Genomic DNA, 15,140 nt, shown 5'->3' with positions numbered 1-15,140 from the left:
ATGGGGATCACAACTCGGGAGAACCTGACGGGGAGATTCATTTGTGTGAAGGCGTTAAGATGGTGGACAGAGATGATGGCGATTTCAGGGCGTACTCACACTAAGCCATTCCAAGCCGCGATTCCCCCCTCGCTGGCCTGCACCCAAAGACCTCACCCCATTTGTGTCAACACTTCTTTATCCAGATTATTCTTGTTAATAAATCCAAAAGCTCACATAGTTTTTTCCCACTCGACACTTACAAAAACATGGAGTCGTACGTAATTTTGTGGTATGAGTTTGTTTATTGTTGTGACATCTGTACGAGACGTCTACTCTAGACTGTGGGAGCGCGCATGCAAACTGCATTCCAGTAGTTGTGTAAATGAGGTCTGCGTTGCATGTGCACATTTATGAGTGAATGGCCATGGGCCATCTCTTCGAAATGATTGGCTCAAGAGGAAAAGAGGAAAGACAACATACATTGCTTAGTGTGAGTATGCCCTTAAGAGCGAAATAGTTCTACAACCGATAAAAAGAAAGAAATACACTCTAGAATCAAAGGTTTATAGTTCACAAGAGAGCAGAGCATGGCCATTAAAAGACTCCTAATGGTCATTTGTTATTGCTTTCTGGAATGAGTACAGAAACCAACTAGTGGACTCCTGTGTAATGCTTAGTGTTTACCCTCATGGGGAAGTTGGGCGGATGTGCCAAATACAAATTAATGCTTGGAGGAATTTCACCAATATGATGATGCGGTTGTTGTTGGAGTGCTCAGTCTTTGTTTAGCATGGAGTGGAAGGCCACATGGCCACATTAGAACATGAATTAGACATATCAGATTGCATTGTAGTTCCACATTATTGCTACAAGATGTTGTATGTGTCTGTAATATTTTATGTACTGTATTTATACAAGTTTTGGCTTTACTCCAATCTCCATTCTAGTCCACCCCAACAGTGTTTGATGTGGTTGAGCTCATGTCTCAGTCAGATTCTCCACACCTAACTTGTCCAAGCATTCTTTCATAGATCTTGCTTTGTCATTCTCTAAACCACATGGTCTCCAAGTTCGGTCCTATCCAATCTGTTTTCCATGTTTCTCTCCACTAACACACCTGATTCATGATCGGGATCGTTATCAGGCTTCTGCAAAGCTTGCTGATTAGCTGATCATTAGATTCAGCTGTGCTGAAGGACGGCGACATGGAAAACAGGCTGAAAAGGGGCTCTCGAGGACCCAACTTGGAGACCCCTGCTCTAAACTGATCCCACAATGTCAAAAGTATGAAATGGTCGTAAATGTGAATTAAGATCCAGAGAGGGTCTTGCCTGAATAATTCATGATTTGATTAAGAAGTGTATCATGTTTCACAAAGGATGACATGAACATGACACGTGTCTTGATAAGTTGTAAATGGATGTAATTCTATAATGCGGTGATTTTGGCAATTGCCTTACTAATGAATCGGTTGCTAAGCAACAGGCCAATGTAATTGCTGATGATGAGCTCCATTACAAAATTTTTGAATGAATTCACAGTTGTGTGTAATTTCCCTTCTTGATTGATTTCTTTTAAATAATGCACTCATAAACATGTTACTGAAATGATACAAATATTTTTCACCGATTTCTCTTGCCTGATTCCAAAAGTGGCGTCACCGCTGTCGTTCATCATCTATACCACTTATCCTGTTCAGTGTTGCAGAAAGCTGGAGCCAATCCCAGATGACTTGAGACAAAAGGCAAAGTACATCATGGACTTGAATGCCAGTCAATCACTGGCCACATAATATAGTCCGAAATCATCGCTGAATGCAAACTGAACTCAAGCCAAGTCAGGAAAGAGCGACACCATCAGTGACCATCTCCATCATCAGATAAACATAATTCATTTCTGATTTGACCTTTTAGGTTGGCCTTTGTTTTAATATGTGTCGACTGTGAACACAAACCACTAAATAGGCGAGTTTATCTTAAGAGTGTTGCACAATTAAACAGAAGTGTTTACTGAAGATTAAAGCACATATTAAAAAGCCAGCTTCTATTCCAAGAAGAGATTTGTGGCTTCTGTAATGATACACAACATACTAGACGAGCGCTGGATGTTTGCTTTGCATATTTTATACCTCATTAAAGAAGGATGGCAGTGTTTCCCGAGCTCTAATTCCGCTCTCACCTCACTGATCTCACCACCAACCTTGCTGTCTCGCACAAGCAGCTGGTAGGCCGTGTGCTCATCCAGGCTGAGGTCATCAGGGAGGGCGGGAGAAGAAGACTTGTCCGAGAGTTGCTCCGACTTGAGCGAAGCCTGCTCGATTTCCGCCATCCGGATCTGGTGTAAGGAAGTCAACTCAGTTATTGATGTCCCAGGAAGGGAGGTGAAAGTTCACGAGACTCCAGTAGATTGTATCATTAACCTCATTTGCTACAGATCAACTACTCCGCACATACATTGCTATGCTGTATTTGCATCACATCGGTGCAAACGGAAGCCAATGTGACACTCATAGTTACGAGACCAACAAGCTTGGATGTGCCAGGACACATTTCACACAAACACCGCATGTCACACATCATTTCTGAGTAGTTAGGAACCAAAGGTTAAGCCATTTATTTATTTATTATTATGAATTATTACTATAAAACTATTACTTAAAGAGCATTAGTTTTCTTCCCCAACTCAAATTTTCAGTCATTCTACTTCCAATAGCAACACAGGATATTATACATATGAGATGTTTGGAATCCGAGGTGGTGTGATCTCAAATTTTTTTTTATTTAATTCTAGTATATATTAGCTTTGGTTTCCAAGCACAAGTGTACACAGACCCTCCAAAGTTGAACCCCAAATATTGTCATCACTGTCAGCACCTTTTCATTTCAGCAAGTGTGTTTTGCTTTTGTGCGTTTTTGTGACGCCATAACATTGAACATTTAGTATTTTTAACATTAAACTAGGGTCACCAGATTTCCAAAATATATATATATATACAATAAACTCTCAGCATGAACTATTTTTAACTAATTTAATCGCTGTTGACCGGTGGTTGTGCTATTAGCTAATGCAGAGCTCTATCTTGATTGAAAGTTCAACAGCGCTTAACAAGTCAATGCACTCACCATTTTCCGAACTTTTTTGCTCCGGCCTGGCAGCTATTGGAAAATGGCTGTGCCCTTTACCTCACATTGGTTCCACATTGTAAAATTGGAAATATGCATTTAGAAAAGCTCAGCTTGCATTGGGTCTGACTGGCGACCGCAGCGTTCAGCTAGTAGGACTACATTTCCCATGATTCTTAGACACAAAACAGGAAGTAGTTCTAGTCCCGGTATAATAAAAAAACATATCTGCTACTGATTAGGTGGTGATTGGCTTACCATATTATTCGCTATGACAACTGTGTGACGGACATGCACACGATCCAAACAATTGGCCTGCTGACAGGACTAAAAATAAAGTGCGTTAAAGTGAGACAACATTGGGGTTGGTGAAATCCGTTGCGACTCGGGACACAAGGCTCAAAACGAGATTGTCCAAGTTAAACCGAGACGTCTGGTCAGTGGTCACAATATATTAAATATACATTTTCGAGGTGTCTGGTGATTAACATTTTCAATCGTAATTAATCGCATGACTTCAATAGATAACTCACAATTAATCACACATTTTATATCTGTTGTAAATGTACAATAAAATGTATAATAAAAAATATTTTTCAACGTTTTTATGCTCTTGTTAATATAAAAGTGGGAACATCCATACATTTAAAAAAAACATAGGCCTATAGATGATTTGGCAAAAAAAATAGCGAAACTGGGTGGTTTATTTTTTAGATTAAGACAATGTCTCCCATTAGAGGCATTGCTATGTTTGTATCAGTCGTTGTTTGAACCTCATTTGACCTATTGCAATATTATCTGGAATAATACTTAGCCTACATTTACTGCCAAATTACTTATTCTGCAAAAAAAAGCCATAAGAACAATATCCTGGTCTAAATATAATTCTCCTACAGATGCTCTCTTCCATGGATATAGTCTGCTGAAGCTTCCTGAATACAATCTTTTCTATAATCTGTGTATTATGTATAAGGTGGTTCATAAACTAAATGGCCGTTGGTGTGAACTTGTTCCTTTATTCTTTTCATCTCATACTCAAAATACCAGAAATAGATTGCTGTTAAAAGGGAAATACAGAAAACTAACATGTACTCGTTTTAGTGTAGGTTATAAAGGTCCACAAATGTGGAATGACCTGGACAATGATATCAAACATTCTTCTTCTTTTCCCATATTTAAAAGAAAAATGAAACATAACTTACTTATGAGATATGCATCTACCGGTAGTGATTTTGTGGCCTAGTTTCTGCTTAGTTTCTCATTTGAAATTCTCTTGTACATGGAACAGAGGTTACGGGGGTTATCCATGTAACATAAATATAGTTTTTCATATCTGTCCATAGATTATTTTGGTATTATTCTTTTCTTGTAAATATGATGGTTATATCTTTTATTTACAAGTTGGAAATATGTGATATTAACTTATATGTGTTTGCATTGTAAATTGTGTGGTGGTGGGTTTTTGGACCCCAATGTATAAGCTATGAGCTTCTGAGGGTGTCCATTTTCCACAGTAATTGTATCACTAGGTTCTTGACTGTAATCGAATGCATTGTGGAAATAAACAAACAATAAACAAACAAACAACATTTTTTTTTAAAACTAATAGAAATATGGCTGCATGTTTTAGTCATTGATACAGTAATTTCATAATTCATAAAATTGAATTAAAATTAAAAAAGATGTACTAACTGTACTGTAAAAAAATTAGTGTGATATTGATTTGTGTTGGTCATTTTTCTGCCACTAGATTGCATAATTGCATTTGTAAGACGTGACAGCTCAGTGCATTTTTCTTTTCATATCAAGAGCTATCTACTCTTTAATATGAAGTAATTTGTGAAATTCTGCACATTTTTAATTAAAATTGTAAAATACAACTAAACCTCAGTCTCCACAAATATATGAATTATTATTAATTTTATTATTGGTAAATTTTGACGTGGACATGTCTACTGCGTTGCAACTGGAATTCCCCCAGTACAGGCTTTCCAAGTAAGCGGCAGTAATTAATCGCACATTAAAAACAAATTGTGGCATTAAATTAACTATCCATCCATCCATCCATCCATCCATTTTCTTGACCGCTTATTCCTCACAAGGGTCGCAGGGGGTGCTGGCGCCTATCTCAGCTGGCTCTGGGCAGTAGGCGGGGGACACCCTGGACTGGTTGCTTAAATTAACTAAAAAGTTGCTAAAAAAATAACTAAAAATTAATGAACTAATTTTGACACCACTAATAAAAAAATAAATAAAATAAAAACTATTCCATTTCCCTATTAATGTGTTTAACCACACTTGCATGACAATTTAGAATGCCAAAATGTTAATTAAAACATTGCTCTGTAGAGTTAAAAAAAACAAAACAAAAAAAAAAAAAAAACAAAAACAAAAAAAAAAACGTTTTTTGAAGGCAACAGCTTGCGCTTGGAAAGACAGCTTTTCTGTTCTGAGATTACAACACCTTAGAATTCAACCAGTTCTGGAACAAATAGTTCAACTGAATGTTCCGCTGTATAATGTGGATAAATCTTGAATAAAATAACTAAAACATATTGTCCTCTGCATAAAACAGAAGCAAGATATGTAATATTTAGCATTTCTGACCAAATTGCCTGACAATATTCATGCATTTATATTAAAGATGTCACATTCACTTCGATCAGGGGTGTCCAAACTTCTTCATTTGAGGGCCACATACAGAAAATCAGAAGGACGCAAGGGCCACATAATGTTATGAAGAGAAATTGTGTTTAGTCCTAAAAATTGTACAAGTAATTTATTTGTGCTTTTGCATATTTAGAAAAATGCTAAAGTATATAAACCAATTTATTTGTAATATGGCAGTACGGTTATTATAGTTTTGGAATTTTTCATTTTAGTTACTTTTTATTAGTTTAGTTCTCTAAAAAATGCTTAGTCTTACTTTAGTGTTTTAGTTTCAGTATTAGTATTAGTTTAAAAAATGTGTATTACTTGTGCGCAGTATTTAAAAAACACCATGGGCGCAACGTCATCTAAAGGTGCTTTTCTATTGGCTGCTGCTAGATGACGTCACTTCTGTGTGACATACTTTCAAACGTCATTATTCCGGTTTATATCAAAATAAATCGACTAAAAATCACATGTAAAATCATCCCCAAAGGCTTGTGCACTAAATTAATTACCAAAGACTAAAACGAAGGACATGTTTGCTATAATTATAATTAGTTTTAATTAGTTTTGCAAACATAAAATGTAGTTTCAATTAGTTTTCGTTTTTTAAAAAGCATTTTCGTTTTTACTTCGGTAACAATATTGTTTTTTGAATTTTAGTTTTAGTTTTTTCATTAGTTTGAGTTAACTAAAATAACCTTTAATGGCACCTGTTTTTCGATACCCTCCCTTCTTACTTTGACCATCTCCAAACATTTTTGTTAACACTTAAAAGCAGATTTTAAAACTAACGACGCCTCTCTTAAAAGCGCGTCTTCCACAAATAACACCGGAAGCCATGTTGTGGCACGTGCACAAACGTGTGGTGTGAAGAGACTCTTAGGGAATGAATGAAAGCAAACACCTTCACTGCACCAACAGCCCCCCCGCAGACTGAAATGTAGTCAGCCTCACCCTGGGGATGATCCCACGTCCTCATTAGGTAGTACCCTGATGGATATTGTGTCCCAAAGCACCTCTGCTGTGTCCCCCGCAAACACAAAAACAAAAAGGTGCACATAACTCTAGGCGATGACGGACGCTGTCTGAGGAACACCCACCTTCTCACACACAGACACACCGATAAAGGTTAATACAGCGGAGATAGATGGACCAAAGGGAAGAAGAAATATGGAGAGGAGGAGTGGGGGGCAGATTGATGGTTTGACAGCATCTGCAGACAGGTAGAAAACAGCACTGACAGGTGAGGAGGTGTTGAGGCCAGTTATTGCTTCTTCTGAGCTGGCCCGCTGCACTTTGTCACAGTGATGGACAACACACGCACAGGACAACACGTTGGCGAGTTTATCTCGTATGTGCAACCTGCTGTCAACAAAAACAACCCACAAGTAGTAGGAGAGAGTTGCACGCATGCATGTTAGGGGAGCTTACATGCTGGGGGCCTCATTCATCTACATGTCAGCTTGTGTGGAAAGTGGATACCACAAAATGCATTGAATTAACTCTTCGTATGTCGATGTGCATCGTCATGCTGTCTTAAGCCTGCAAACACTTTCCATTCACTACGCTTCATGAGATCAATGAAGCCCGAATTGTGTAACACTATGCTCAAATGATGTTCCTTTCGTGTGTGTAAGTGAGATCATTTTACCAATAAAATCTCAAATATCATTGTTTTGTATGGTGTGCATCAGGGACATGCAGTCAGTCACCTGCATACGAAGAATGATCTTATTATTTATTTTAATTGAAACTATTTTGAATCATAGTTCTCTGTCCTGTACTTCCTATTCGTTTTCGTTTTTCCCCCCCACAATATCAATGATAATATCGTGAAAATTGCTGAATTTCGGCACTTCCTCAGCCAACAGCTGAGCCTCACCTGTTTCTCTTCATTTTTCAAATATATTTTCAGACACTTTTGACTTACACTCTAATTTTCTATTGTCGAATGAATGTATGTAATGAATGACACATCTGCATATTCTATGGAACCCACCCTCAGTTCAACGAGCATTGAAGGATTAACTTTAGGGGGTACTATTTTCATACAATGTGCTGTGGTCTGCGGATCCTGCATTTCATATCAGCAAAATGCTTGCTGCACGTTTGCTAATTTGGCAGACCGGTCACAGCCGAGCTGGGGGGGCCAGCAAGATAACTGGTCATAAATATGTGAACAGCGGTCATCAAACCCTCTGAATCATTGTATTATGCTTTTTAAATCATCCCACTGGGCTGCATTGAGATGGGGGTCACAGATGTGCTTCTGCCATGTCGATCCGCTGGCCTGCACTCGTCTGTGAATTTACAAATATCGGGTCTAACCCACCTCAGCGCAGATATGCGCAGGACCTATGCCAGTCACGAAAATAGAGCCCCAAATGTGTGTTTTGCCGATTCTCCAGCTTTTTGTTGCACCTACATTCAGTAGATGGATGAGAACAATGTTTGATATATTATGTCCGATATCAGTTTTAAAAAACAACAACTGTCTTTTGTCTCTGACAACTCGAAAACACTATCTCACCGCTATTACACATTTTGAACCCAAAATGGAGGCCAGTGGTTCAGCTCCTGTGCATGTGCTGCATTTGTGCACGTGTTAACGTGACATGAGGGTGGTACCTCTTGCGGGTGGCCCCTGCAGTCTTTACAGATGGGTAGAGGGGAGGAGTAATGGTGGAAGACAGAACCAGAGAGATTGTCGATCATCAGCATCTCCCCTTCTAATGAATCCTTGATCAGGAGAGACACGCTGTCCAACCACTGGCTCTCCTGGAACACACACACACACCCACATATACGCACACACGCATGCGTACACACACGGGGACACGCACGCACGGGACGCGGGCCAGCAAACCAAATTTGCACGCAGGCACAAAGGTGTGCACATGCCAACATGCGAGGACAAAGAACACGCAGGAAAATGCAAAGACAGGCGTCAGGGTCCGAAAAAATGTGCATGTAAAGATACAAACTCACTTGAGGCTTCCTTTAAGAGAACCTTTTCAGCACACACATCATCCACAACAAAACTTCCATACGGATTCCGCTCGTTTTTCTCTGAATAAAACCAATTCCGCAACGGGAGCACTTTAAAACCCTCATTAGCTAGGTAACATCTTTTTCTTCTCAAAGCCGGGAGCGCGGAGAACGCTGCAATTACATCTGATATATCACCTCATTTACTTTGGGTGCTACCTTGATGTAACAGTTTGAGATTCAAGCAAATGTTTGTGCCCTGGGCATGATTAGGTTGAAAGCGCTTAAGACTGAGTCAGTCTGGGTTTGCCTGCCAGGAACTAGACGAGCTCAACCAGGGAATAGAAAAAGAAGTGACTTCAAAATACATTCTCAAAATGTTGCTAAACAGAATGTCGTAAGTTCCCTTCACCACTTAGGTTGTATTCATATATAGTTGTTACATAAGAGAAACAAAAAAGTATTTAACTTCGCAAAACATGTTGTGTGATTTACTGTGTTTCCTATTGAGAATATTGATGTCCAAGTGAACAGGGCCATTGTTGCTTTTGTTCACCAATTTATGTACGTGCATATGTGAATTTCTAAACATGCTGTGCAAAAGTCATATTTCGGACTCACAACAATATATTAAAATCAACCATTGTTCACATAATACTAAAGTACAAATGAGTGTTCTGACCACACTAAAATGAATAATGCTGGACAGAAAAAGCTTTATAGAGTCATTCCATGCCAAAGCACCCGGTGGGTGGGTTTAACCAAGTAGATTTGGATGTGAATTGCACTTGGTGTACTTGTTGATAGTGATGGCACAACACTAAATCTCAAATTTGAGGTCAATTGGACCAGGGTTTTGAAACTACAGCCCGCCAAATGTTGGCATTTTTCGCAAAAAGGGCATTCATTGATAGTTGAATATTCATTAAAAGAACACAAGACTTCTGAAAAACCGTGAAATGGTTAATTTAAACTCTTCACTGAACAAATTGTCAATTTATGTTGAGCGTTAAGTACTGTGTCAGGCATTTTGGACAGTCACGTGATCATCGTGACGTATCGCGTGCATAAAATACACGTTGGAATGACATGGCTGCCAGTGACAACAAAGAATTCACGAGGAATTATTGCGTCGGTGGATATCAAAGGTAGAATTACGCCTTATGGCAAAGGAGCACTTCTTCAAAAGCACTACAGACACGAAGGACTCACCAAAGATTTGTTCCCAGCCGAAAGCCGGATGAAACTGGCAGATCCAGCCGCCGGTGAGTCGAAGTGGACGGTAAACATCCAGGTGACTTGTACTCTGCTAGGCTAAGCTACATGTCATGTGCTAAACACGCTTTAGCCCACATTAGGATCGGCCACCCAACAAGGCCCCACGCCCACACAGAATGACATGAAACAGGATGTGCTGAGGATTTTACTCTGACAAAAATGGTCGCAGTATTTGGGATTGAAGAGGGTCTTTTCCTTGACCATTACGTCAGAAAACACCCATTGAAATGATCGAAGGCGGCTTCCGTTTATGCACAGGACACGTCAACACGATCATGTGACCAGTAGAATGGCCTTCACTATGGCATGTTCTTATTTTGATATTTAATCAGTTTAAAAGAAAATTCAGGGAATAAGATGCCAGACATATTTGCACTTTTGTTCTTTATACAATGCCTAATCCAATACTGGAAAATAAGTGATGTCTTGTGTTGCTTTAAACGTTGAATATTCATTGAATATTCATTTTATGTTCATTGAAAGTCTGAGGGTATGGATACTTTGAATCCCTATTTCTGCTAAACAAAAACAAAATTAATTACTTCTCACGAAACTTTTACATGCTGTATAGAATGTAATATATTACAGTTCATGAAAAAAATTGCCAAAGTAACAATTCCAAGGCCAATTTCAAGGTCAACTGAGAAAAAAAAAAAGGTCATAGGGTTACAAACATGATTGCAGATGAGGAGTTATTTTTCGAACAGTTTTCTAACAACATCTGTTTTGTGAAGATCGACCCAGCAGAGCCAGAGATACAAGGCTTCAAACGAAGGCGGCCATGTCCCTTTTTGCTGAATATGTCAAAATGTGGCGGGCTATTGTTCCCAATCCCCTACTTCAATTGACCTAAAATTTGAGATGTTCTGTTGTGTTATCACTATTAACTAGTACACCAAGTTTCGTTAAAATTTCAATATGCTTGGTTATAATTTTCAGATTTTTTTGAAGGGTGATTTGGCATGGAAATACCATATATTTCATGAAAAAAAAGACAAAACAAAACATGACACAGTTGCAAAAAAAAAAAAAAAAAATGTCCCAGTAATATTTGGAATTTATTGTCATAACATTCTGCCCCTAGCAATTATCATTATGTAATTATCCTACTGCCTTGTTCGTTTCATTGTGGCCTTACTATTAAATATATAACCCTAGCCACATTAATAAATTCAATGATACTACAATGTCTCCTTTTGCCCTGCGTTCTCTCGCACATCACCGCACACATCACCCAGACATTTGCAAGAGTCTATTCTGTGTAGGTGGCTAGATAGAAAGATAATGTTTGATTGACTGTGGTGGCCTATGTGTTGGCCTCTATTAATAACTGTATTACCGGACAACAATAGTCTGCTGGGAGTTGAAGTTGAGAGACGGAGAGAGAAAGAGAGAGAGAGCTGAAATTAATTACAACCTCTATCTGACTGTCACTGCCTGAACTATTATCTCTCCTCTCCTATTCCCTTAACCCTTTCGAACAGTGTGCACGTGTGTGGAACTCTGACTGTTTTCTTTTTACCTGATATCTATCAGGTGTTCCATTGCAGCCAAATCTTTGCTGTATAACTAACATGGCGCAAGGGAGAAGATTGCCGAATCCGATCAAATCAATCAACCTAATCTCGTAAAGTAGCTAAATTGACAGGATTACACATACGTCGTCTCACAAATGCATCTTGCTAAACTTGAAACTGATTAGACTGTGGAGGAACGTATCAATCTGATTGCTCAGAGGAAATAAAGTCGACATGTTAAGCTGCGGTTTGGATGTAATAAAAACAACAAGAGACGTGCGTTTGTAAAGAATTCCTGCCTGCAAAGAGATTCGATGAATGCTGACATGTATGCAGTTTTATCAGAACTGAAGCATATTTTCATTGACCCTATAAACAGTTGAGTCTAGTGTCATTGCAAGGGATTTGGGGTCCCCCGAGTCAATATCACTTTAAGGTGCCTTTGAGAATTTTTTTCAAAATTAGCTATTCATTGTATTAGGAATATGTTATGCTGTTTGAATTCCATATTAGTCAAGCCCACAAACCTTTACTGCAGGCAGACAATGTAGATGCACACAGCCAAATAATGTACGTGAGCTTGCTGGCAGGGTGGATCTTTTGGGGGTAATTACCGTAATTACCGTAAACCGCGCCTGCATGACCTAGTAAACCAATAAAGACGCAAGACGTCATGTCTGCGACGATACATGCGTTTTGCTGGGGACAAACAAAAACAATCCTGACCCCAGTAGCACATTGCTTGTTGGCTCAAAACCAATAAAAAAATCTATAAAATATTTAAATGCTGTAGTCACGGTTTGTGTAAGAGTGATAGCCGTTATCGCGATCGACTAACGGGCGTCTTGCCGTCCTGCTGTAGTCACGGCTTGTGTAAGGGAGACACAAGAAAGACACTGTCCTGGATTATTACCTTCCCTAACTAAACCCTCAAACAACTACAAAAAATGTCTGTGCTGGACCTAACTTTGTCGAGGACCACACGCACGACCAGTCGATTCCCTCCAAAATGACCAGAAACTAATACGTCTGCAGCTGCACGAAGGTATTTTTCTCACTTGTTGTTTTTAGCCAAAGGCTAACGATAGCTCCGGATAGCTAACCGTCCACACGTTTGTTGACTTACTATTTACGATAAATGTCAACAAAACATTGAAACTATGAGGTCATATCAATTCAATCTTACTTTGCTTGACGGGAATGTCGAAAAACTTCGGTTTTGCCGACAATCGGTCGAAGTGAGTGAGGCGAGTCGGACTTTTCCTTACAACTGCACCAGCAGACAGCGATGCGTATTTCCTTTTGTTTTTGGGCAAAATTGCATGGTGAGGGAGTGAAGATACCCTTCACTAAAACATTTAAAACCCCCTTTGCTTGCTTCGAAGAGAAATATTGGCGTCCTGAAAATACCTGACCGAGAAATCACAAGGAACTTGGAAGATCTGACAACTTTTGCATTAGAGCGCCGTTCAGTTTCACTATTCTTGCCTGAACAATATCGGAGATAGGTACTTGGCACACAATGTGGGCGGGGAGGGGCGTGCCACGGTAAGGTCAATTATAGCAATTAATGAGCACATGGTACATGGTGGACCTTCACTTAGTAACATGATTCAATTGTCAAGCTGACTGTGTACTTTTTAACAAATATTTTCCACATTTCGAAAAGATTATACAAAGAAATACCAATTGAGAGTTCACTATATGACGGAGTGGACATGTTAATCTTGGAGACATCTGACTACACACATAATATGATGGAAATTCTGAAATAAAAATGTCAATATTTTCAGCCTCCCCGGAAGAAAAACAAAATCCAGGTTGTAATGTCACTGGAAACATTAGGGGCCCTATTTTAGTACCCAGTGCAAGTTTCACACTAAGTGCAGTCTTACCGTGCGCATGGGTGGAGTTTTCTTTCTTTTGTTTTTTTCATAGACGAGCGCAACTCGAAATGCAATTTGCGCTGTTGTGGGAGTGAACACAGCGGAACCGGATTCCCAGTCAATCAAAGCGGCTTCCCTTATTCAACAGACTCTGCAAAGTGCCTGCAAAGTACATTTAGAGGGAACTGCAAGAAGATCTCCACTTGACAAAGCAGTTACCTTCTTGTGACAGGGTACACAGCAATTTCTGGGACATATGCAAAATGTTTGATGCAATTAGTGGGGGGTTCATCAAATAAATTTCTGTGGACAAAAAAAAAAATGCTAATTTTATATTTTTATTCAGTATCATTTACTTACGTATTACACGCACACTGTAGTTAGAGTTGTGTACGAGACATGCCAACATCACGTACACACAATTTCAAAAGACTTCCTGCACTGGTATGTGTGCAAATGTTTGACCAATTGAAGTCCGTTACATTCTGCTTCATTTTCATGACTGGATGGTTCTGATGAGGACACCAAAGGCACGTTACAGTGATATTGATCAATTTTCTCCCTTACTGCACCTCACATGACCGCAGTTACGTTAAGTAAGCAGCCTCGTATTCCAAGCCAAATAGTTTCAAAGTGCATCAGCATTCTTGAGGCTCCGCTTGGCGTACTTCCCTACTCCCTAATCTTATCTCCTATCTCCTTATGGATGCAAAATTGATGGAATCAGTTTCTTTCTTCTCTACAGTCAGCCACAATGCATTTGTTCTTCAGTATGACTCTACACGATGTCAATTTTGCGGCGCTGTTAGACCTGCCCACTTGCTCATTTGAGTCTTGCTTCACTAAACACACACACTCACACGCAAACACACGCTAAACCCTGCGACTGAATACATTACAGATCCCTTAATGCAAATCACTCGAGACCGCTAGCGAGATGTGTGTTTTCCCTGGTCGGCAATATGCTCCTCTATCAGCCAACGCTGAGCTAAAAATGGCTCCACGTGTCTGAAGTGAAGGTGAAAGACGGCCGATGAGTCATCTGAACGTGTGTTGAAATCATTTGCAACTCACCAAATGAATGAAATGCATCAGACTGGAGTAAAAATGAGGGGGAGGGTCCATCAAGGCATGCACCTGTGTGCAGCCAAGCGATTGTCAACTAACTGAAGCTGCTACTGTAATGTTGAGAGGTTGCTTCTCTTCCATTCTGAGAAGCAAGCGACTAATTAGGGCACTGATCCATGCAATGCATGTGTGACCTCCGACAACCCAGTCTTCAATGAACCTTAGCCAACTTGATGCTGATAAACAGCAAGGTGATAGTGGTGAAACTTATATTTGTGTGCAGGATATATGAGTCTATGTATGCTGTAAATATAGGAATATGTCTATTGTCTATGAATCAAGGTCGCCGAAGCATATCCTAGATGTACGACAAGCCCAGAAAGCTTGAATAAAATGTAATTTTAAGATACAAGAGAGGGGGGGGGGGAGTATATTGTAAAAAAAAAAAAAAAAAAAAAAAAAAAAGAGCACAACCATCAAACATGGCTGTCAATATGATGAAAAAAAAAAAAGACAAGGAAGTTCTTGTCAACATCAATCAAATCACAATACACAATTTTGTTTTGTTTACGTTAGAGCAGATATACGGAGAATACACAAGCAGGGAAATCTTCATTTTATTTTGGTTATAAATCTTATTGCTC

The 15,140-nt window shown here is 39.3% G+C and overlaps 1 protein-coding gene across 2 annotated transcripts in view; it reads right to left on the bottom strand.

The window, feature by feature from the left end:
- cacna1ia (calcium voltage-gated channel subunit alpha1 Ia) overlaps positions 1–15,140 on the bottom strand; it is a 242,043-nt gene that overhangs the window by 6,834 nt on the left and 220,069 nt on the right. Inside the window, exons 34-35 of one of the 2 annotated variants that reach the window (XM_077541150.1) lie at positions 8,388–8,537; positions 2,182–2,316 (exon numbers count right to left, since the gene is read on the bottom strand). In XM_077541150.1, the coding sequence (XP_077397276.1) occupies positions 2,182–2,316; positions 8,388–8,537 (285 nt within the window). The remainder of the gene's footprint in view (positions 1–2,181; positions 2,317–8,387; positions 8,538–15,140) is intronic. The other variant, XM_077541159.1, reaches the window with a different exon arrangement.

Source organism: Festucalex cinctus, chromosome 1, assembly GCF_051991245.1.
Source record: "Festucalex cinctus isolate MCC-2025b chromosome 1, RoL_Fcin_1.0, whole genome shotgun sequence".
In the NCBI taxonomy this organism is placed as follows: Eukaryota; Metazoa; Chordata; class Actinopteri; order Syngnathiformes; family Syngnathidae; genus Festucalex; species Festucalex cinctus.
The sequence above is the reverse complement of the archived record's forward strand: the minus strand, read 5'-3'. Positions and strand labels throughout refer to the sequence as shown.